We start from the raw sequence: 22369 nt of genomic DNA, 5'->3' as shown, positions 1-22369 counted from the left end.
TGCTCTATGATCTTACGAAGCCCACAATTTTTCTTAGGCTTGTCTATGACTTATCATTAACAACCTTAGAAAGTGATTAAATATACCACTTGCAGAGAACAGGAGCAAAAGACCATGGAAGGAGCAAGTTTGGCAATGGTATGAATAAATAAAATGATAATAGTAAATATAAATGTATAGGGTGAAGAATTCCATCATGGGGAGACTTGAGTTGCATTATTCAGGGACAAAGAAAGTGGTTAACCGAAATTTTACTAGGCATTCATAGATTTGCTGTTTGTCCGGTGCACTTCCTTCAGTAGTAGTTGAAATAAAATTAAAGACCGCAACGAAATAACAATCCGTTGTAGTCTAGTTGGTCAGGATATTCGGCTCTCACCCGAAAGACCCGGGTTCAAGTCCCGGCAACGGAAAAGTTTTTTTTATAACTCTGCCTCATCATTTTCCCGTATTTGTTTTGGGCCCAAAAGTGAAGGACAAAGTAGTAAATTGGAGTAGAGATAAAACCCTAGCCAGCCCTAAACTCCTCTCTTTTAAACTCCCATCGACCACGCAGCTGCGCCTGTGTCACTCAACCGCTGCTCTCAACCTCCTTCACTTCGCCATGGTACTCTCTCTCTGTCTCTCTGTCAGATCTCTTATTCAGACATCTTGTCTCTTATGTTAATACATGTCTCATTGACAATTTTTTTGTTGATTGCTTTTGTAAATATGAAAGGCATCAGAGAAGAAGCTGTCGAACCCAATGAGGGAGATTAAAGTTCAAAAACTTGTCCTCAACATTTCCGTCGGTGAAAGCGGTGATCGTCTCACCCGTGCCGCCAAGGTAACTAAAACGCACAGAAGTTCTATTCATTTTCTACCCCCAAATCTTTTACTTGAATATTAGTTAATCCTTTCGCTTCGCCTTCGCCCCATTCTGCGCTTATTTAGGTCTTGGAACAACTCAGTGGCCAATCCCCTGTCTTCTCCAAGGGTAAAATTCTGAAACCGATGTCTTCTGCTTTCTTTTTTTGGCCAGAAAACCGGTGCTTTCTTGTAGTTTTGTCTTTTTGTTGGTAATGGAAAAAATGTGGGGTTGATGTGAGCAGCTAGGTACACTGTGAGATCTTTTGGCATCAGGCGTAATGAGAAGATTGCTTGCTACGTGACGGTGAGGGGAGAGAAGGCTATGCAGCTTCTGGAGAGCGGTTTGAAGGTTAAGGAGTATGAGCTTTTGAGGAGGAACTTCAGTGATACTGGATGCTTTGGATTCGGTATCCAGGAGCACATTGATCTTGGTATCAAGTAAGTTCATTTTTGGGGTGCCTATTTATCAATTTTTGATGCGTTTTAATTAATATTTTTATGTTGATTATGTTCTCTGGATGCTTGGTTTTAGTTTATACTTGATGAGAACCCAATAGATTGAGGTGGGATTCTTTGATAGGTTTAGGTCGTTGATTTCCATTGAAACTTTATGATTAAAATGCTGTGGCTACACGTTTGTTTGTATCCTGCAATGTGTTTTGGTTTAATTTTTTGGTTTGGGATAGTTATTAGGGTTTTACAATGGAGCTTCTTTGCCTATCAATCTTCCTTTAGGACGATATTATGGGTTACGGAGGCAAAGTTAAACTGGGTTAAGTTGTTTTAAGGTTTGGCTTTCTTGCTAAAGTTAGTGTGTGAGTCGAAACTAGCTATTGCCCTTGAAAGTCTGCATTACTTTAATCATGTAGTGGTTAACACTAAGCAAGATATCTTGTGGATATCTGATTTTATCCCCAGGACTGTGTTAATACAAAGAAGTTATTGGCAACTTCATTCTACTAGTAGATACTATCAATATTGTTGTTATGAACTCCATCAATTACAACTCTTGTTCTCTTTCTAGGTATGACCCTTCAACTGGTATCTATGGTATGGACTTCTATGTTGTTCTGGAACGAGCTGGGTACCGTGTGGGTCGCCGTCGCAGATGCAAGTCACGTGTTGGCATTCAACATAGAGTTACTAAGGAGGATGCCATGAAGTGGTTCCAAGTCAAATATGAAGGTGTCATCCTCAACAAGTCCCAAAATATTGGAGCTTAGGAATCTCAGTTACAAGCTTAGTTGAGTTGTTTTGAGTTTTGCTACTTGATTTTGACTCCTTTCTGTGTATCAGTTTTTGTTTTCCTGAAGATATTCATAATTGAGTTTAAAATCCTAAATACTTTTTCTGTTGGTTTCGTTACTTTATTAATATATATGCATTTGGAAAATGCTTCTCTATTCAGATATTTTAAACCTTATTCTTGGTAGTCCATTTTTGGACTTGGGGTGTTGTGACCATTGATCCTCCTGAAAGCTAATGTCTTCTTTTACTGAAGAGATGTTTCTTCGATTTGGTATTTGCTATGTCTGAAAAATCAGCAGATAAACGGTCGCTGAATATCAAAGCAACGTACATGCAATGAAGGATACAATTTTCCTTGACGAGAGGGGGTCAAAGCGGTGATGCCGCAAGGGAGTTACAAATGGGTTAATTAATTCAAACAGATAAAAGGAAAAGCGTAAAAGAGCTTGGTTACTTCACTCCGGATACTATGACCTCAATAGTCGAACAAGCTCACTCTTCTTGAATCTCGAGTAACCCTTGATTCCTCTGGCTTTTGCTAGATCCTTCAACTCTGTAAGTTTCAATTTCTCTATGTTTGCCAACTTTAACCCCTCATTGGTCGCCACCACTTCATTGTTCTGTTCAAGACCCTTAACTCTGGGGGCCGTTGGATATGGTACTGGCGACCTCTTTACGAAATTAGATGGTGGCCTTAGTAACTTGAAATCCTGTGTTGCTGCATTAGCCTTTTTCCCCATCCCTTCGATTTTCTTAGGGACGCCACTTTTCCATCTCGATGCCTTCCCTCCCTTATTTGATCGAATGCCTGCCAAAATCGTAAAATTCTTCAGTTTTGAAAGTAACCATTTCGAAATGGCAAGAAAGTTAGGCTTCTATCAGTGCATGCTTGGTAGTAGCAATCATGTCCAAGAAATTAAATGAGTGAGGAAGAATGTGATGCCAAACAGTGTTACCTCGAACATTCTTTCTTGATTCTCGAAGAACATCCAAAACTGATTCAGCTGTGGACTTATCCTTGGATGAGCTCAAACTTTTGGCCTTAGCGCTTCCAGTCTCTCCCTTGGAGATAGAAGACTGTATCCGTCTAAACAGAGCAATTATATCTTCCTGATTAGATGAGTTGGGTGCTTCATTACCAACAGGTGGTTTTTTGCTTTCATCTTCCTTCTTTCTTCCTGAGGCAGAACTTTTCCTAGGACGGCTTCCTCTTCTGTTCCCATCTGATGTTATGCTTGAAACAGTTACCTGAAGAGAGCAAAAGGGCCTAGACTTATCTGCAATCTCTGTCAAATTTAATAAGCTGCATCAAAAAATGATCCCTCAGTTTCTAGTTTAGAAAATTTCAGACCTCCATCAACAGTATATTGATGTACTCATGATCATACTTCCAAGGCAAAAGCCAAGACATAGGAAGGAGAAGACACAATGGTACCGACTTCAAGAATTTTGTGCATAACATTAGATGAACTAACAATCATAGATAGTCTTGAACAATATGCAAATCTACATTTGCAGGCTGAAATGTCAGAATGTTAGAAATCTCCAGTTTATGAGGTCGTGAAATTCACTTAAGTAGCCCGGAGTAGGACTTACAGGAACTTCTTTACAGCTACAACGTAAGGTTACAATTAGGGGATCGTTATTCAAACAGAAAAGAACCCAGACAAGAACAACTTTGGATGCAGAAGATCTATCTCCCTCAAACACAGAAGGTACAACCAAAAAAACAAAAAAGCTATAACAAAGAGATTGGGATTCAGGGAAAAATGTGGCGTCGCAAAAGTTGTTACCTGTGAGAGATAAAACAGGTTTTCTCAGCTTGAGTTGCTTGTTGACAGGGAAGCAAGAATGGAAATGAGAAATAGATTGGAAGGAGAGAACAGCAGCAGCCATATTTTCCTTGCGAATCCTTCAGATTCAACATGCAATTGGATCCACTGGCTAAAACTAAATTTTCTTTATTCCTAAAAATTGCTAGTCCACACTTTTTTTCTGGGAGCGTGCACACCACGTGACGGACTCAAAGAAATAAAAGAGTACGACAAAGCAGGGTTTTACCCACCCTTTCTTTCGAGTGTTCGACTGTTCGTTACTCAGCAACCGGAATCGAATCCATTGAACGGTTAGCTTTTATGGTTGAAACGTTACCGCGTTTCTTTAACAGAGGCTCCCTGTTTTTCCATGGCCAAAACGGCACCGAACTTGTGTTTCTCTCCTCTAAATCAGAACCAAAACCGTGAAGAAAGCTTTTTCAAACCTCAAAATGGTTGCTTCATCCCTAAACCTAATTCAAAAACCACTCTTTTATCTCCAATTTTCAGCTCTTACACCCCCATCCAAATCTCAGCTACACCAGGAAAAACCATTGATAACCAGGTTACAGATTATAATGCCAGAATCTTTCAATTCTGTCAGTTGGGTAATCTTCACAATGCCATGGAATTGCTTTCCATGTCTCCAAACTCTGAACTTGAATCTAAAACTTACTGCTCAATTTTACAGCTTTGTGCTGATTTAAAATCATTGAAGGATGGAAAAAAGGTTCATTCAATTATTAATTCTAATGGTGTTGCAGTTGATGAAGTCTTGGGCTCAAAGCTTGTATCCTTTTATGTAACTTGTGGGGATTTAAAGGAAGGGAGGGGGATTTTTGATGAAATGGAAAAAAAGAAGGTTTTTTTGTGGAATTATATGCTGAATGAGTACGCAAAATTTGGTGATTTTAAGGAGAGTATATATTTATTCAAGATGATGATGAAAAAGGGAATTGAAGTGGACTCTTATACTTTTTCTTGTATTTTGAAGTGTTTAGCAGCTTCAGGAGGTCTGAAAGAAGGTGAACGTGTTCATGGCTATTTGTTAAAATTGGGTTTCGGTAGTTATAATAGTGTTGTGAACTCTCTTATTACCTTCTACTTCAAGGGCAAAAGAGTTGAAAGTGCGTCTGAACTGTTTGATGAATTGATTGATAGAGATGTTATATCATGGAATTCCATGATAAGTGGCTATGTGTCAAATGGTCTTGCAGAGAAAGGGCTGGAGGTCTTTAAAGAGATGTTGTATTTGGGTATTGATGTGGATTTGGCTACTATTGTTACTGTTCTTGTGGGTTGTGCAAATTCTGGTACTCTTTCATTGGGGAAGGCTGTTCATGCTTTGGCAATAAAAGCTTGTTTTGAGAGGAAACTCAACTTTAACAATACTTTGTTGGATATGTATTCAAAATGTGGTGATCTGGATGGTGCCCTCAGAGTTTTTGAGAAGATGGGTGAAAGAAATGTTGTGTCATGGACTTCTATGATAGCGGGTTATACTCGGGATGGTCAGTCTGATGGTGCTATCAGATTGCTCCAACAAATGGAGAGGGAAGGTGTTAAACTAGATGTAGTTGCTATCACGAGCGTTCTTCATGCTTGTGCTAGAAGTGGCTCACTGGAGAACGGCAAGGATGTACATGATTACATAAAGGCAAATAATGTGGAATCGAATTTATTTGTGTGTAATGCCCTCATGGACATGTATGCTAAATGTGGAAGCATGGAAGATGCAAATTCTATTTTTTCTCGGATGGCTGTGAAGGACATTATTTCTTGGAATACCATGATTGGAGGTTACTCAAAGAATTGCCTTCCGAATGAAGCTCTTAAAATGTTAGCTGCGATGCTCAAAGAACTGAAGCCTGACAGCAGAACACTGGCATGTATTCTTCCTGCTTGTGCCAGCTTAGCTGCTCTAGAAAGAGGAAAAGAGATTCATGGTCACATATTGAGAAATGGATATTTTTCAGATCGACATGTTGCCAATGCACTTGTTGACCTTTACGTTAAGTGTGGAGTTCTAGCTCTTGCACGATTACTCTTTGATATGATTTCTTCAAAAGATCTAGTCTCATGGACAGTAATGATTGCTGGATATGGCATGCATGGGTTTGCGAATGAAGCTATTACTACCTTCAATGAGATGAGAGATGCAGGAATTGAGCCTGATGAAGTTTCCTTTATTTCCATACTGTATGCTTGCAGTCATTCTGGACTGCTTGAGGAAGGTTGGAGATTCTTCTATATTATGAGAAACGATTACAACATTGAGCCCAAATTGGAGCACTATGCTTGTATGGTAGATCTTCTTTCTCGGACTGGTAATCTTTCAAAGGCATTTCACTTCATTGAAAGAATGCCTATAGCACCAGATGCCACAATCTGGGGAGCTGTTCTTTGTGGTTGCAGGATTTACCATGATGTTAAATTAGCTGAGAGAGTTGCAGAACGTGTTTTTGAGCTAGAGCCAGAAAATACTGGGTATTATGTACTTTTAGCAAATATCTATGCAGAGGCAGAGAAGTGGGAGGAAGTGAAAAGAGTGAGAGAGAGGATTGGCAGGAAGGGCTTAAGAAAGAACCCAGGCTGCAGTTGGATAGAGATAAAGGGCAAAGTTAATCTCTTTGTCGCTGGAGATAGTTCACACCCACAATCCAAGAAGATAGAATCTCTACTAAAGAAGTTAAGAAGAAAGATGAAGGGAGAAGGCTATTTCCCTAAAACGAAATATGCTTTGATTAATGCAGATGACATGCAAAAAGAAATGGCTCTCTGTGGGCACAGTGAGAAATTAGCCATGGCTTTCGGATTACTAAGCTTGCCACCTAGCAAAACAATACGAGTAACCAAGAATCTCAGAATATGTGGTGACTGTCATGAAATGGCTAAGTTCATGTCCAAGGAAACTGGTAGAGAAATTGTCCTGAGAGATTCAAATCGATTTCACCATTTTAAGGATGGATATTGTTCTTGCAGAGGATTCTGGTGACCAGGCGTTCAAACAGGGATGTCTTAACTCAAAAGACTTGGCGGTTAACATAAGCATTAGTGAATTAGATTTTTTTTCGTAATTACCAGCCTTTTGTATCACTTAATACACAAAAAGATTCGAATTTTCCATTTATTTAGTAGGGAAGGTGTGGAAATTCGGAAAAGCGAATCCTGCAAAGCAATAAGACAACCATTCTATAGGATAACAGAGCTTTGGAATTGGCAAGTAGGTTCAAGCCTTCTAAAAGAAAGAAAAAAACATTAAAATGTTACTTTGTCTGAAAATTTTTAAAAAGGTAATTTCTCAAAATAAAAAATTGCAATTCAAGCAGTAAAGGGCTCATAGATTCATTGAAACAAGGCTGCAGGTGCAGGGTCGCGTCATGGTATGGGCTTCACATGACTTTTTAAGGCACTCCCTGCATACTTGACTCGGATTATCCAGAAAAAACACTAAGCAATACTGTTCTTAAAAACCTTTTTACAATGGTTCAAGGGTAGTAAGAGTCTTCTCCCCCTTCACCCCATGGTCTCTTTCTAATCCAAAATGAATAAATATTGAAAAAAAGGAAATGAAGTGGAAGATAGATGAGTGGCATTTAAAGAAGAAAAAGAGAGTTTAATTCAAATGATTAAAGTATTGAGAGGATGGTGGCCATGATTATTATCACTTCCTTTGTTGAGCAACATGGTTTGAGCATCCATTTTCTTAATGATTGTGGATCCAATACATACCCATTTATCATGCCTTTCCCAAGAGCTTTCTTGATTTGTATTTGTCCCTACAATTTATAAACAAAAGCTCGCCATAAAGTAAGGCATGGCTGCATATGTTATTTCCTACATCAGATCAGAAACTTTAATTAGAAGTGCTAGAGGGACAGTGCTATAGGGAAGTACAATCTTAAACTTACTAGTAAAGGGAAAATCTTTGCAACCTGACCACGCTTGTTGGCTCTGCCATCCATCCACATGGTGTGGTCCATTGGGAATGCTAAAAGGAGCATGGAACTTCAAAATAAAGGACCTAATCAAGCCAGAACACAGCTAAACCAGCAGCTAGGATCCAACCATCAAACTATTACAGAAACCATACAGTTGGATCTGTCATAATGTATCATCATTCTCCATCCCTATAATTTAACATGTAGACATTCATACACCACCAACAACTTGGCTGTTGTCATTATCTCCAAGTTCAAATAGGAGAGAAGATTGTCTAGAAGGTGTGCCCACATACTAAAGATAATTACCTTTCCCATCAGCACTATATGAAGCAAACAACAATTTTCTACACTCTGTGACTCAGAGCTTGCAATGCATATAAAGAAACATTGGCAACTTCAACTCAGCTCAAGTGGTTGGATTGAGAAAGGGTTCTGGAAAAGATCCTAGTTTTTGAGCCTAAACACTGGCCACTTGTGCGAAAAAAACAAGCAAAAGATCAACAGCTATATGTGGTATGAGGACAATTCAAGAATTGGAGACAGCTGCAGGCGTAGGTAGAAATGAGAGACAATATCTAGGTCAGTAGTTGCAAAAGACACTTGGTAGGTGTCACAGGCGAAAGCTCACTGTTTATTTTTTTGTCTCAACTTGCCATTGATATCTGTACTGGAAAACCTTCAGTCAAGAATTCCGTTGAGGCATTGACAATTCATTAAATGAACAAAGATTATTTGACTCAAGACTTGTGTCAACTAACAAATACTGTAAACCAAATTCATTAAACAAGAAATCTGCAAAATTTTTATTTACTCTTAATAAGCATAGTTCGATAACAACACGTTGAGCCAAAGTAAAACATCAAGAATGACCAGAAAGGATAAAATTAAAAAATGGTGTCAAAAAGCAAATGCTTGAAGATCAAGAAGAATACATATTTTTGAGGAAAAAAAAGTGACACATTAATCACTTTTTTCCTCTAAAGCATCAGCAGCTCCTAATGAACCTCACATTGCCCACACCTCAAACCAAAAATATATGAAAAACACTGCTCTTTTAACCATTCAATGACCAAAAGATCAGCAGCAAAAAATAACACACCAGTTCAATGATTCCTTTGCCTCCTTTTTTCCTTTTTCCCAAAATTCCACCTATAGCTACCCCTTTTTCATAAATCAAGTGTATCAAATATCAATAATAAATAAATGGAAACTCTAATTACGGATTTCCCCTACTCTAAAACCTAACCAATAATCAAATGGACTTTATTCTTCAACCACACCATTTTGAGAGAAGAATCAAGAAAACAATAAGGAAAACTATTGAAGAAAGCCCAATTGCAACACCAAGAACAACCTTACTTGGCCCGTGATGGTGCTCCTTCTTTTCACTTGAATCATCTCCATCATCATCATAATCTGAAGAGTCATTTTCACTATCTCCAGAAGACTCCTTAGAAGGCGGGGGAGACAGCGGCAACCCATGCTTATCACAGGGAGCAATTCCAAGCTTCATTTTTGATGACAAAACAGAATGATTGTAACACAAATTGTCATTCCCACCAACCTTGAAAACAGCCAATCTCTTTATAAAACTAGCATTGAAAGGCAAAACCCCATGCAACTCATTGTTCTCAAGATTCAAGACTTTCAACCCTTTCAATTCTGTGAAAAACCTCGGAACAGTCCCATTCAGCTGGTTATGACTCAGATCAACATGAACCAAACCTGGAATAGCTGACATGGAATCTGGGATTGGCCCAGAAAACGAATTGGAAGCCAAAGATAGATTCTTTAACGATATCAAGTCACCAAACTCAGTGGGAATCTCTCCATTTAGCCCATTTGAAGAAAGATTCAAGTACTCAAGATCTTCAAGAAGTGTAAGGGAAGTTGGTATCCTTCCTTTGAGCTTGTTATCAGATAAATCAACATGAGTCAGATTCAGATGCACGTGCCTTGGAAGATAGCCTGTAAGATTAGCATGAGAAATGGTGACTGTCTTCAGCTTATGCATGTTTCCAATGATTACATAAAGGCCGCTGGTGTTAACTGGAGTATAGGAAACTGTGAGATCAGTGAGGTTAACGAAACGTGAGAGCCAGACCCCGGAGAGGCGACGGAGAGAGCGAATGCAGGAGAAGGAAGTGAGGGAGAGAGAGAGATCGGAAGGGAAACGGATGGGGGAAGCGTGGCAGTTGGTGAAGGATAGAGAGCGGAGGGAAGATAGGGACTTGAGAGCTGTGAAGGTGAGGGAAAGGTCCGTGGAGCAGTTGGAGAGGTGGAGGGAGATGAGGTGGCGGAAGGGCTTGGAGCTGTCACAGATGGTGGCGTTGTGAGGGGAAGGTTGGATGCAAGGGTCTCTTGTGGTGGGGATGTCAAGGGATTGGAGTGCTTCTATCTGTTTGGGATCTAGAGTTGAGCGGGAGGAAGAGGGAGTTGTGGTGGTGGGTGGAGTTGGGGAGGATGTGGGAGAGGGAGTAGGGGAGAGTGTAGGGGTTGTGGGGGTGGCTGGTTTGGTAGCATTAACAGTGGTAGCGGCGGAGGAGGCGGTGCATAAGAGGAAGAGGTGAAAGAGGACGAACGGCGGTGGTGGTAGTGGTTTCATGGTGGAGAGAGAGAGAGAGAGAGAGAGCAAGTTAAGTGAAGTTGGAAGTGAAGTGAGAAGTGAGAAGTGAGAAGTGAGAGGAAGAGACAGAACAGGGGAACAAGGAGGGAGAAGTTGGATTTGGGTGGGGTTTGACAGTTGGTCAAGAGTTTATGGTCTTGGATTTTGATGTTATTTACACAACTGCACCACAATTTACTGCTACTTCACATGCCTCTATTTCTAAGATGCTGATAACACAATTTTAAAATTGTATAGGACCATTTTTCAATTGAAAAACATTTTTCAATATTCCCTCAAAATCAAGATAAAAGAGAGAAAGACACATTGACATTAATTTTTGCATGAAGATCAGAAGAGCAAAAAATGGAAACTTGAAGTTATGACTCTCACTTAACATTCATTTCCATGATGAGGTTAGCAATGTCAAATACAGAGTAATCAAAGGCCCACAGGGTTCCTAAGATACACAAAAGGGGGCAAATCTGAGATTTTCCGTTATTTATAGGTAACAAAAACAACACTAGGGGTCCAAAGATGAGTTTAAGTTTATTACAAGGTAATTTAAATACTAAAAACCTTCAAATATTTTTTCAGCTGGACTTGCGTGGCTTCCACCTACTTTCCTCCCTTTTCCATTAGTCCAACCTTTTTCTCCTTATAAAGAAGAGACTGAAAATGAAACCGACCCTTAATTGCCAAGGACTTAACCTTTTTAGATTGAGTACTTGAAATTGATGAACAGACAACTGTCTCCTAATCTTAGTTCCACTTTGATTTTTCTTTTTTTTTTTTCCCAAACAACTTATTAAGAACTTGAATTAAAGCTTAGTTTTTCTACTAGTATTTTAAGGATAATTAACTATAAAAAGCAAAATTAGAATAAAAAAGTTCTTTTGCTCTTTTAGAAATCTGGGTGTTATCATTACACACCCGGGGATTCTTTTCTTTATATTTACACTAGAAATTTGATGTAACTTGTTGGAGACGCACACATGATCAATCATGTATGCCTCGGGATCTTGGTTTCCTCTCCATTTCGTTTCCGAAAATTTTTCTTTGCTGGCAAGCCGAAAGCTAAGATTTCCCGATTTGCTAGGGAAGTCACTGTGGTTTTCCGAGCCCAACATTGTTTGGTTTTGTGGGATTCTCCTCATATAAAACCCTGGAATTTCCTCACCACAAAACGTTTTCTCCCTCGGAGAAATTTGTGCTACAAGATATTAGGCAGAGAGTACAAGATGATGGCAACTGGCAATGAGTGCTAACTATCATTGCCAGCTGTGCACACAAATTGCAGGTGGTGTAATCAATCACACCCGTTTTTTTTTTTTTTTGGAGAAAAGATCTTTTTAAGTGAAAGCAGGCTAATTCTGATAAATTTTGGATTAGAATTTTGTTACCTTCGCAATGAATTTGTTAGATTTATCTTTTGTTCCCTCAAGGTTACCAGTAGGCTTTAGCCTGGGAAGATTTATGTGATGGGTGCAGAGCCAGTGCCCCCTTTGCTTTATAGTTTGTGATTGACGATCAGGGTCACTCTGTTCTCCCTTGGCCCGCATCGACCCTTTCACCTTGTGGTTGTCTCTTTTCTTTGTTTCTATGAGGACCACAATTTCAGTGGTGAAACAAAAGGTTAACTTTTTAGGACAGGTAGTCATGTGACCGTTGGAGACTGAATTCCCTGTCTCATACCTATGTTTTCTCTCCTCGTTGAGCAGCTGGAGGGCGGTGGCTAAGTCTTCTTTCAGAACGAAAGGGACGTATTAGCTAACGTGTTTTAGGGCAATCAATTCCCATGCATGGTTATGGCTCTCGTAACAAACAAAGATACAAAGGGCACCGTAATGTCCTCCAATTTTTGCTTCTGTCTGGATACAGTATTTTCAATGGAAGATAGAGGAAAACTTTTGGGACAGGTACCATAGGTTGACTAATAGTTCATATCAGGTCATTTCAATGAAATGAATGCAAAGCCATCCGTGAGATTTGAAACAAATCATAGAAAATGGACAAACATTCCATTCATTTTTCTTTCAATGGTTTCAACAGTTGTTGGGAAATAGTAATACCTATCTTCACATTGATATATCTCACAGCATTGCTCGAGAGCTTACACACTGAAGAGAAGATAGGTACAAACAGTTCAAAACCTAGTCAATAGACATATTTGCAGTCCAGTTACTGCAATTCCATTTTGACAGGTGGTAATATTACCATAATAACATCCCAAAAGTCTTGAATTCAAAGAATTGCAATTACTCTAACTCAGCAATCAATGGAAATGCAGCTCTGGGCCACGGTTGTGCTATTAGCGGTGTTCACAAATGGGTTGATACGGACCCAAACAAGAGAGAAGACAGAAGCCAACAGCACTGACCATAGAACAACTATGGTGGGAGTTCTGTTTTGGCGACCCATGAGACCTTTGAGGAATGGATAGAGATGGAGGATCACCCAGAAGGAAAAGAACACTTTGCCAAAAAGTGGCCCCCAAGCCTCATATCCTTTGTTGAGTGCATCGGAGAATCCAGCAACAACACCAACCATGTTGACAATGAGAAGTGTTGTTGGGGGTATCAAAAGTGTTGTCCATTTGACAATGTAGAGCTCACCAAAATCTGCGTCATCAGCTGCTTTGGCAGTGACAGTAAAGTTGGTGTCTATACCTGCCAGCATCTTCAGGAAACCTTGGAAGACGGCAAAGAGATGGGCTGAAACACCTCCAATGACCCAAAACTGCTCATTACGCCACAACTCCTCGATGCTGACACCACTCCATCGGAGCTCAAGCACGGCAGTCACAATAATGGAAAGGAAAAGCCCCAGAAACAGAACGCTTGCTAGGTTTGAGAGCTAATCACCAAATTAGAAAATGTGAAGCACAGTAAGCCTTTATGGTCTTGAAAACTTGCTGAGGATACATGAATAACCAGCACTAAAATTTATTGTGATAAATAGTTATGGTACAAGATAATTACCGTTGGTATGATAAATTTTCCTGTGAGAAGACAGATTGCTGGCAGTGAACAGTAAGCAACGAGAGGAAGTGATGTAAATGGATAGACAATGGTGTTGACATATGCCAGTCTTTGAAGCCATTTAAGACGGCCACCTCCAAATCCATACCATAAAGGGCAGTGCCTGCTCAGGAAAATTTCCACCGATCCAAGAGCCCATCGAAGAACCTGGTGCAACCGATCAGACAGATTGATGGGTGCAGATCCTTTGAATGCAGGCCTTAAGGGCATGCAGTAGATTGACCTCCATCCTCGGCAGTGCATTTTGAAACCAGTTAAGATATCCTCAGTGACTGAACCGTATATCCATCCAATCTGAGCACCCAAATAGTAGAAAGTTTTAACGTTGTCATGCAAGGATGAAACAAGTATGACTTGGACCAAAGTATTTAGTACATGTCAAACATAAGAGCAGACTAAAGTCAAAGCAGTTCAAGGTCTCTATGGAGGAAAGCAAGAAGGGTCAATATAGATATTAAGCTAGGGAGGTTAATTTAGAATGAGACCATACTGAGATGGTTTTGCTAAAAAAGTGATCAGAAGTTAATAGCATTGAAATCAAATTTGGCAACAGAGTTGGCTCCATTGAGATCTTGTAGGCAGGACAAACCAAATTTATTCATAGAAATTGGTTCCTTTTACCTCCTTATACTTTAAAATTAACAGCATTTTAAGTCTCATATGATAAACAAGAATCAAGATTCTAACCTCTTTTCCCCATTCAGTCTTCTCTTCATAGCCACAGCTAATGACATGAATTGCTTCCTTGATTAGTGTGGAAGGGTTGGCAGATTCAGCCACTCCTCCATTCTCCATTAGTGTAGATTCAATGAAGACAGTAGATAAGCCAAAAGTTTTCTCAAAGCTCATCTGAGAAATCAGCATTGATCTTTCGTACTCATCATAATCTGCAGAAACAAGAACAGAGATATGTCAATAATTCAAAAGCTCTGTAAACTACAAGTCTAGCTTAATTTGCCTCAAAGATTAAGACTTACTGTCTATCTCCCTAAGGTTGAAGATGGCAGCATCAAGTTCTTCCCGTTTTGCATCCCGGTAAAGCTCTGATGGATCTTTCGGAGCCTTCTTGCCGGGGCAACAACATGAGCAGCAGCCACACCATGAGCAGGATGAGGAAGAGGACTTGGGTAAGCTTGGCATTGAAGGAGGTCCATAGCCATAGAGTGCTTGCCTATTGAAAACGCAACCTGTTCCCACATAAACTGGTCCTTGAATTCCATCGAGGCCTTTCATGTTAACCTGAAGTTGGAATTTGGAAGAATTGTCAGAACTCAATAGGCTTCTGTTATAATGCAACCACAACTTAAAACTGTCACAAGCATTTTAATCAAGCAGAAAATTAATTTAGCTTTAATCTTACATCAAAGAAGACTGTGTTGCGATTGGCATATCGATCACTCCTATCTATGCCATCAAATCTTTGAGGAAACTGCACATAGCATACATCTCGACCAACTTGTGGGTCCATCAGGAAGCACATAGCTTCCCGAACTGCCTTGCTATTGTTAACGTAGTGGTCACAATCAAGATTGAGGATGAAGGGAGCATTTGTTAGAACTGCAGACACCCTAATCTGTAAGAAGCAATTCACTGTTAGTTCAAAGAGAATATATAAGTGTTGTTATGAAAGCTGGTTTTGTACTATAATGTATACGCACCAAAGCATTTTCAGCACCAGCTTTTTTGTGGTGTTGGTAGCCAGGTCTCTTCTCTCTAGAGACATAAACCAGTCGTGGAAGTTCATTTCCTTCAATGTCACGGGCACCACTATATCCAAGGAAAACTTGAATCATGCCAGGGTGGTCACGCGTGTTATTTCCTGGCCAAGGAGTTCCATCTTGCATTGTCCATCCTTCCTCAGGTGTTTTCTGAGCCTTCGCAACTAAAGCATTAATTCGAATTTTGAACTCTTCATAATCTCTCTGTGACCAAATTGAAAGGAAGTTTAGATAGCCAAAAACTTCCAATATCAAAGGGGTATGAATATTCAAGAAATGTAGCTAAAGAAAGCTTGAGGCACTTACTTTCATGGCTCTACGTTCTTTTACGAAAGAAGGCTGCACTTTATCCTTCAAGTAATCAATTTTCTGCGAGAAGTAAAACTCGGGTGCCCGTGGTTCAATGGAAAACTTTTTGCAGAATGGAACCCACTTTCTAGCAAAGTCAGCTGTTTCTACAAGAGATTCAAATGTCAGCATGGCAGCCCCATCATCAGATACATAGCAAGAGACCTTATCCACAGGGTAGTCCAGGGCAAGGATGGAAAGCACAGTATTGGCAGTGATCAATGGAGGTTCTTTCAACGGATCCACTGTACTCACGAAGAAGTCCACAGCCGCAAGCTCAGAAGGTTCACCTTCTCTTTCATACCTGCCATGGTATTGAAAAAACCATCTATCTGAGATACATATTCACAGATCAAAAGGTCCTTTTCTATGATTTGTAGGAACAGAGTCTTAAAAACAGTTACCTCAGCAGAGTCTTAAAAACAGTATTTTACTAATAAATGTAGAAGTGACAAGCTTAGTGACGAACTGTTAATTCTAGTTGAAGAGGCAAAGTTGGTTTACATATTTATGATAATCAATCAGCTGAAACAACTAATTGTAGGGAATAGCTTATGCTATTAGCAAATTTAGTGGTATGTCCGAAAGTCTTGATTCATGGATTTGTACCTTGCAGATAGCCTGTCAATGTATGTTTCCCTGTTAATAGGATACCACTTAGGAAACTGATCCAACACCCAGGAAAAGGCAAACCAGATTTCGCATATGACTGAAGTGAGCCACAGAGGAAAAGCACTGTGAACAGGATTTGTTACTCGGTAATGGAAGAAAAGACCCAGAATGACCAATCGCATAACAATTACAGTTCTGTATGGTGAAAGCCTGCTTTTCGGTATTGGAATTATAGTCGAGAGGGGCTGAGAAGCATCCGCTGCCCTGCAAAAGCAAATATTTCATATTGGTAATACTTTAACATTACTTCTTTTAAAATCTAAGCTAATCTAATACGGTTCAAGCACATAAAGCTGCTAAGATGTGGTTGGTGAAAACGTCATAAACAAAACATCACTTAAATAGAATTTTCTCATGAAATTGCTTTAACAACCGAAAATCAATCAAGGCTTTCTAATTAAATACTCACGGTTTGTCTTCCATCTGTTGCTCAGGTGGAACTTGAGCCTCTTTTTCAACCTTAGTTGTTGAACTCTTTTTCTTCTTGTTCTTCTTTTCTTTCCAACTTTCCACCCTGTTCTTCCAAATCGGATTCCCATTGTCTTCGGTCATTTCTTCATGAAAACATAAGACGAGACATTTAGAATTGAAAATTTTTTGTTAAGAAAAATTGACAAGAGCAATCAAATATTATGGAAGAAAGTGATATGACATACCACTATCCACCGTGGACACACTGCTGATATGTCTTGCATGAATTCCAACATCCTGGACATAAATCAAGATGAATATCAAAAGCTCTCAGAATCCTTACACTTAAGTACCCAGGAAACATCAACCGTTACTAACTGTATATGATAACTTGAAGTTCTAGTTGAATTTCCTTTAGACTTTTGTAATCAGTAGTTTACTTTTCCAGCTAGATTTAGTATTGACTTAAAAAAACCTTTCAAAGGAAGCAAAAACAGTACCTGAGAATTGTTCAGGTGTTTAGCCATTGTGGATCGGTCGCCGGAGGCCTTTTCAGCGTCATCCAGCAGGTTTTCTGAGGAGTTGACAGTCGTGCAATCAGTTCAAATTATGAACTCATGAGAGCAAGATAATCAGACTATAACATTCTTTATATTCTGTGTTGGGGAAAGTAGACATCTATGATACAAATGAGTGAAGAATCTTCAATGATCTTTCAGTAACTACCCTTAACTGCTCATATTTAAGCGATTTATTCCTTTCCGATCTTTTTCTTTTCATGGGAATCAAACAAGCATTCGGAAAACATATGAAGTTGATATCTATATTAAAGGATATCAATGACCCCAAGCATCAAAACCATTTTTAATCACAAGGATTTATCAATGACCCCAAGAATCAAAACAGAAACTATCAAGAAATAATAAAAAAACATACCATCAAATGGAGCACCACAACGCAAGCAAACTTTTCGACCTTCCTTGAGCTCATACTCAAAGCAAGTCTTGCAAATGGGGAAATTGCACTCATGGCAAGCCACGAAGGCTTCTCCATTGGCATTCAACCCCACATGCTCACCACAGGTGTGGCAAACAGGAGCCCCGGATTCCATCATCTCAAAACTTGTCTTCCTTTCTTCCCTGATGAGAAACCGAATGCTACAATACACTGGCCAATGGGTCTCCCTCTGTACTTCTCTCAATGCTTTGAGTCTGTTGTTTCTTTTTTATACGTAAAAGCCTCCAAAAAAAGCTAGGGTATGTTGGTCCTTGTGAGAGGGTGAAGAGAGGTTGAGGGATGGGCGGTTGGTAGAGTATGGAGGTTGGGTTGTTGGTGTCATGTATTTGCAGAGAAAAAGAGAGTGAGAAATGTGAGAAGCAACGTCTACATTTTTTCTGGTCTAAGAGAAAAAGATTTTTGAATATTTGCGGGAAGCTTAAGGAAGCTTTCGGGTGGGCAAGGTACATCTTTTAACTAACCAGCCTAGCATACAAGTCTGCCACTGTGCAACCATAAATAATACATATTATTCAATTCAATTTAAGGGAATATTTTACTGTTTGTTTACTCTCCCCTGGATTTGGAATATCAGAACTTGATCACTTATGAAAGTTTATCTAGTAAGATAATTACTAAAATTTGTACAGCAAAGCTAAGAAATTAGAAGAAGAGGCGAATAAACACTGTTCAGCTGGATTACAAAGTGACATAACAAGACAATGAGTCTGATGGGTGTGAGATGATACCAAATTAACGTGTACCAATAATTAGGCCAAACCAGCTTCATAGCTTGGACAAAAGGTGGGAGTGAATCCATCCTCTTGCCCATCCAGTAATTTTTCAGATTTAAATTATGTGACTCTCAAAAGTTTAAATTCAAATTATTAATAATAATGGACTTAAATTTTTATATAGATCTTATCAATCAAATTTATATCAAATGTAAAATTTGAGAAATCATATTATATTTATGTGGTTCTTTGAAGCTTTATTTATCATGTTCCTGTTTGTTTCATTTTAACAATTACTTGATAATTTTTGTCCTTTTGAGGGTAGGTAAGAAGTGCACTACGCCTCTAGATGGCTAGTGCCTTTAATTCTAGTCACCAACTAATGACTTCTAATTCAATGCTCGTTATAGTGATAAGAGTGCTTCAGGTTATCAAGTTTAAATCTCCGAGGTAACAGATACCATCGAGATTATTCATCTCATTCTATTTTCTTCAACAAGGATATACCCTCTAGAAGCAAATATTTCCCGGATTAAACAATTTAGAACTGCAAGTGGTCAAAATGTTAAGAAAAGTATCCTCTTAATTGAGGTGTAGGTTGATGAAGGGCAGCGAGGCTGTTTTCCCTGGTTGATTGGTGCTATCTATGCAAAGCTGATCTTGGATCAACAACAACATCCTCCGAAAATGATAAAAGACAACCTCATGCACCAAAAACAAGCCAAGCTATCCAGGGAAGTCAATTAATAACGTCAATGGTTCCACAGCTTTGATCTATGAAACAGTGTAGACCTTCACTACCTTAGTTGTGTCACAGACAACAAGGTTATCTGATTCGGCTGGAGTTGTACAAAGCCAATTAACCTGACAAAGAGAGAGGCTAAAGATGAAAAGCTTTGAATAAATATGATAAGAGAATGAAGCATACAGAAAAAGTAGCATTAAAACTGACCTTTTTGCTCAAATTGATGTTCAAATGTAGAAGCTCATTGTTACCAGTCTGCCCTGGATCAAGACACCTGGAGCAATCCCATACCTTGACTAACTTGTCATTTCCACCTGATACTAGGAACTTCCCCCTCTCTCCAAACAAAGAAAATGCCACACAAGATGCAGCGGCTGTATGTCCACCTATAGAGTAATCCAAATGAAACCATTTTCTTCCATATTCATCAGCAACTCCACCTTCAGCTGGAAGACTACATTTTGACGCTGAATGAATTCCTGTTCGAGATTTTGTGGAACTTTTAGGCCTGATGGATGCAAGCTCTGATTCCATATCAATCACATCAATAACACCATCACCCCTGGCCACAACACATATCTTGCCTAATTTGTCCAACATATCAACATCTGGAACTTTTATTGAGTGAACAAAAGCAGGATTGAAACATTGTCCAGCTTTACTAGCACTGCTCATGTCAGGCAGGCCTGCAGTGACGGCAGAAAAATCCAAATAACAAATCAGTACATGCACTAGTCTTATATCAGTTTAGAATAACCATAAGGAGGATCAAATCATTATTATTTAGTAAAGATGCATCACCTCCAGTTTATTGTCAATAATATTATGCAAATGTCGTAGATCTTACACATCTAATTAAATATTTGAAGAAGCTCCATAAAACAATCAGACTAAGAGTTTAAGACATACATACCAAGATCCACAATTTTGGATGGGCGCCCTTTTGAGAAGTCCCATGTGATAAGCTTTGTATCAAGACCTCCAGTAATGACTGTCAAATTTTCCCAAAATGAAATATAATATTGTAAAAGCTATCCTCAATTTGATGCATGACTTAATTAAATAAATCAAACAAAATGAAGTAAAAACACGATATCAATGCTGCCAGTGACATTCAAATAGAATGATAATAATGGACAGCTAAGAGAAAAGTTTACACCAATAAAATTAGAGTAGAGTTTATATGCGTTACACACAAATGTAGTTAGGAAAAAGATTTAAAAGAGTACTATAAGAACTTAAAGAATTACCTTCCCAAGGTCTCCAGGGAATGAATTGGACACTGCTGCAGATCTATGATATGTTAAGGTAAGAAAGATATAAAAAAGGTTAAAGACTAAAGCTAGTAGCAAACCATCTCACCATGATCTTCCCACTCAAGATCATGGTGATAAGAAGTCTTTAAAAGTCTTGCCATAAAAAGAGAGTTGAAAGAAGATTTTCTAGGAGCCAAAAACGCATTTATTTAACCAAAAAACAAGATACTAAAAGTTTTGAGTACAAATATGTTGAAATACCAAATATAGAGACAGGAAATTTTGCTGAGAAACCACGAGGACATTCATACCATTATATGCTGAAGGACAATACAAAATGGCAAGTGCCTTAAAGAGTAAGGATACACTTGTGTGGCCATTTCTCAATGTCTTGAATACACATTGTTGACGGATGTCAATGATCTGCCACATAGATCACCATGCATGGTTAAACCGCTAAAATTGATGCATCATACTAAAAGTACTAATATATGCATGCAGACATTATAGATTCATTTATTATGTCTAACATTCTGAAAAAAAAAAAAAAAAAAACCCAACTATATAAATTCTTCATGAAAGACATACTACCATTAATGTTGAGTAATAATTTAAATACTAACATTAAACAGATGACTAAACTAATTAAGTTTGAATACCTTAATCTCACCACCATCATCCGCTGATGCTAGGAAAGATGATTTAGAATTACAAGTAACCTGCATAGACATAGAAAACAAGCTTTACATTAGAAATATTCATTTCATAAACTAAAGCCGAGTAAAGCATAACGCATTTAAAACTTTGTTTCTCTATAATCTTTTACCTGATTTATCTCCTCTTTATTATAGTTATAACTCTCCAAAGGCTTCCACGAGTTCTCTGATAACTATAAAGGAACAATGCTGTTAACTGTGAAGTAAATTTAGATGTAATGAAAACAAAGGTAGTCAAAGGAAAATAAAATTACCATATGCACATCAAAGCACTTGACCTCCTTTCCCGTGGAAACATAGATGACATTTTCATTTCCTACATCAATTCCGATGAAAATTATATTAGAAGAAAATTTAGTTAGATAATGAATTAAGACAAAAATATTGAATAAATAGAAAAAGAAATGATCGAAACTGACCTGAGTTGAAGCATAGGGATGAAATTGGTTCATTGCTAACTTCCATGACAAATTGTACATCTTTGCAACGCATATCAAACCAACAAACGCAACCATCCTAAATTTAAATTTAATTTTTTATATTCCAAAACAAATAAAAGCTTCGGTAAAAATTAAAAATGGAAGGTAAACAGAAGGTTAAGAAGAAGAAGAAGAAGAAGAGAGTGGGTTACTTCGGCAGAAGTGGCGACGAGGCCAGGCCTGTCACGTGAGGCGATACAGCACGTGGCAGTGGCCTTGTGACCTTTCAATCGTCTTGCCTCCGTCATTTACGCCACCTTCGCCGGACTGATGATTGATTTCTCTGTAGCCATCGAATGGCGGTTCTTTTTTCAGGGCAGTGGACAGTGGCTTAAGGGTCCATTGTAGCGTTTGGGCCCTGTCGGGCCATATCATGTCCAGTTCCTCAATCACAACCTTTGAAAAAGAGAATAATTCCTACTACTTTTTATGTTAACACTTAACGCAACACTCCATTTGCGGATTAAATTTACTTCCTTTAAATATGTTTTATTAAGCAAAAAATGAGCAGTTGGTAAGATTGTAAGATCAAGAATATAATCTATAATTTATAATACATATAAAAATATGGATATGAAAAAACTAATTGATTGACAAAAATAATTATACTTTTTAATTATTATTAATATTAATAAAATTTATCTAATTTTCAAGTACATAAGAATTTTAATTTCATCCAACGAAGTTCATTAAAAATATTTTTTTATCACAAATATTAATAAAATTTATCTATTTGGTAAGTAAGAATTCTAATTGTATTAAATGAATTTCATTTAAAAAATATTTTTCATAG

General features: G+C 38.4%; 6 protein-coding genes and 1 non-coding gene across 8 annotated transcripts; 3 read left to right on the top strand and 4 right to left on the bottom strand.

The window, feature by feature from the left end:
- The first annotated feature begins 340 nt into the window (after positions 1–340).
- TRNAE-CUC (transfer RNA glutamic acid (anticodon CUC)) lies at positions 341–413 on the top strand. The gene has a single exon. It is a non-coding gene; the product is annotated as a tRNA-Glu (tRNA).
- A 35-nt stretch (positions 414–448) lies between these two features.
- On the top strand, positions 449–2252 carry LOC18596658 (large ribosomal subunit protein uL5z). The gene is made up of 5 exons (XM_018123609.2): positions 449–607; positions 719–826; positions 934–976; positions 1092–1287; positions 1874–2252. The coding sequence occupies exons 1-5, from the start codon at positions 605–607 to the stop codon at positions 2070–2072; spliced, it is 549 nt and encodes a 182-aa protein (XP_017979098.1). The 5' UTR covers positions 449–604; the 3' UTR covers positions 2073–2252.
- Positions 2253–2429: 177 nt separating this feature from the next.
- LOC18596657 (Rho termination factor) lies at positions 2430–4078 on the bottom strand. 2 transcript variants are annotated; one of them, XM_018123608.2, is made up of 3 exons: positions 3891–4078; positions 3054–3400; positions 2430–2905 (listed from the first exon to the last, which is right to left on the bottom strand). In XM_018123608.2, the coding sequence occupies exons 1-3, from the start codon at positions 4022–4024 to the stop codon at positions 2565–2567; spliced, it is 822 nt and encodes a 273-aa protein (XP_017979097.1). In that variant the 5' UTR covers positions 4025–4078; the 3' UTR covers positions 2430–2564. The 2 variants fall into 2 exon arrangements, with proteins under 2 accessions (XP_017979097.1, XP_007025336.1); XM_007025274.3 differs by having other exon boundaries at positions 3054–3383; positions 3891–4059.
- A 99-nt stretch (positions 4079–4177) lies between these two features.
- DOT4 (Pentatricopeptide repeat (PPR) superfamily protein) lies at positions 4178–7134 on the top strand. Its single transcript, XM_007025272.3, has one exon. The coding sequence runs from the start codon at positions 4282–4284 to the stop codon at positions 6904–6906; it is 2625 nt and encodes an 874-aa protein (XP_007025334.3). The 5' UTR covers positions 4178–4281; the 3' UTR covers positions 6907–7134.
- Positions 7135–8707: 1573 nt separating this feature from the next.
- Positions 8708–10573, bottom strand: LOC18596655 (receptor-like protein 51). The gene has a single exon (XM_007025271.3). It carries the CDS (start codon positions 10458–10460, stop codon positions 9126–9128), a length of 1335 nt encoding a protein of 444 aa, XP_007025333.3. The 5' UTR covers positions 10461–10573; the 3' UTR covers positions 8708–9125.
- Positions 10574–12448: 1875 nt separating this feature from the next.
- On the bottom strand, positions 12449–17940 carry IRX1 (cellulose synthase family protein). Its single transcript, XM_018123445.2, has 12 exons — positions 17587–17940; positions 17151–17224; positions 16896–16947; positions 16649–16793; positions 16177–16443; positions 15526–15871; positions 15160–15423; positions 14862–15074; positions 14479–14740; positions 14189–14388; positions 13442–13795; positions 12449–13316 (listed from the first exon to the last, which is right to left on the bottom strand). The coding sequence occupies exons 1-12, from the start codon at positions 17762–17764 to the stop codon at positions 12729–12731; spliced, it is 2943 nt and encodes a 980-aa protein (XP_017978934.2). The 5' UTR covers positions 17765–17940; the 3' UTR covers positions 12449–12728.
- Positions 17941–18763: 823 nt separating this feature from the next.
- Positions 18764–21951, bottom strand: LOC18596652 (Transducin/WD40 repeat-like superfamily protein). The gene is made up of 10 exons (XM_007025264.3): positions 21729–21951; positions 21517–21613; positions 21352–21413; positions 21208–21270; positions 21041–21100; positions 20748–20804; positions 20376–20418; positions 20039–20116; positions 19333–19811; positions 18764–19244 (listed from the first exon to the last, which is right to left on the bottom strand). The coding sequence occupies exons 1-10, from the start codon at positions 21822–21824 to the stop codon at positions 19155–19157; spliced, it is 1125 nt and encodes a 374-aa protein (XP_007025326.3). The 5' UTR covers positions 21825–21951; the 3' UTR covers positions 18764–19154.
- Positions 21952–22369: the final 418 nt, after the last annotated feature.

This window comes from Theobroma cacao, chromosome 6 (assembly GCF_053813885.1).
Source record: "Theobroma cacao isolate CCN51 chromosome 6, ASM5381388v1, whole genome shotgun sequence".
Taxonomy (NCBI): Eukaryota; Viridiplantae; Streptophyta; class Magnoliopsida; order Malvales; family Malvaceae; genus Theobroma; species Theobroma cacao.
Note: the sequence above shows the minus strand (reverse complement) of the source record. Positions and strands in the feature narration are given on the sequence as shown.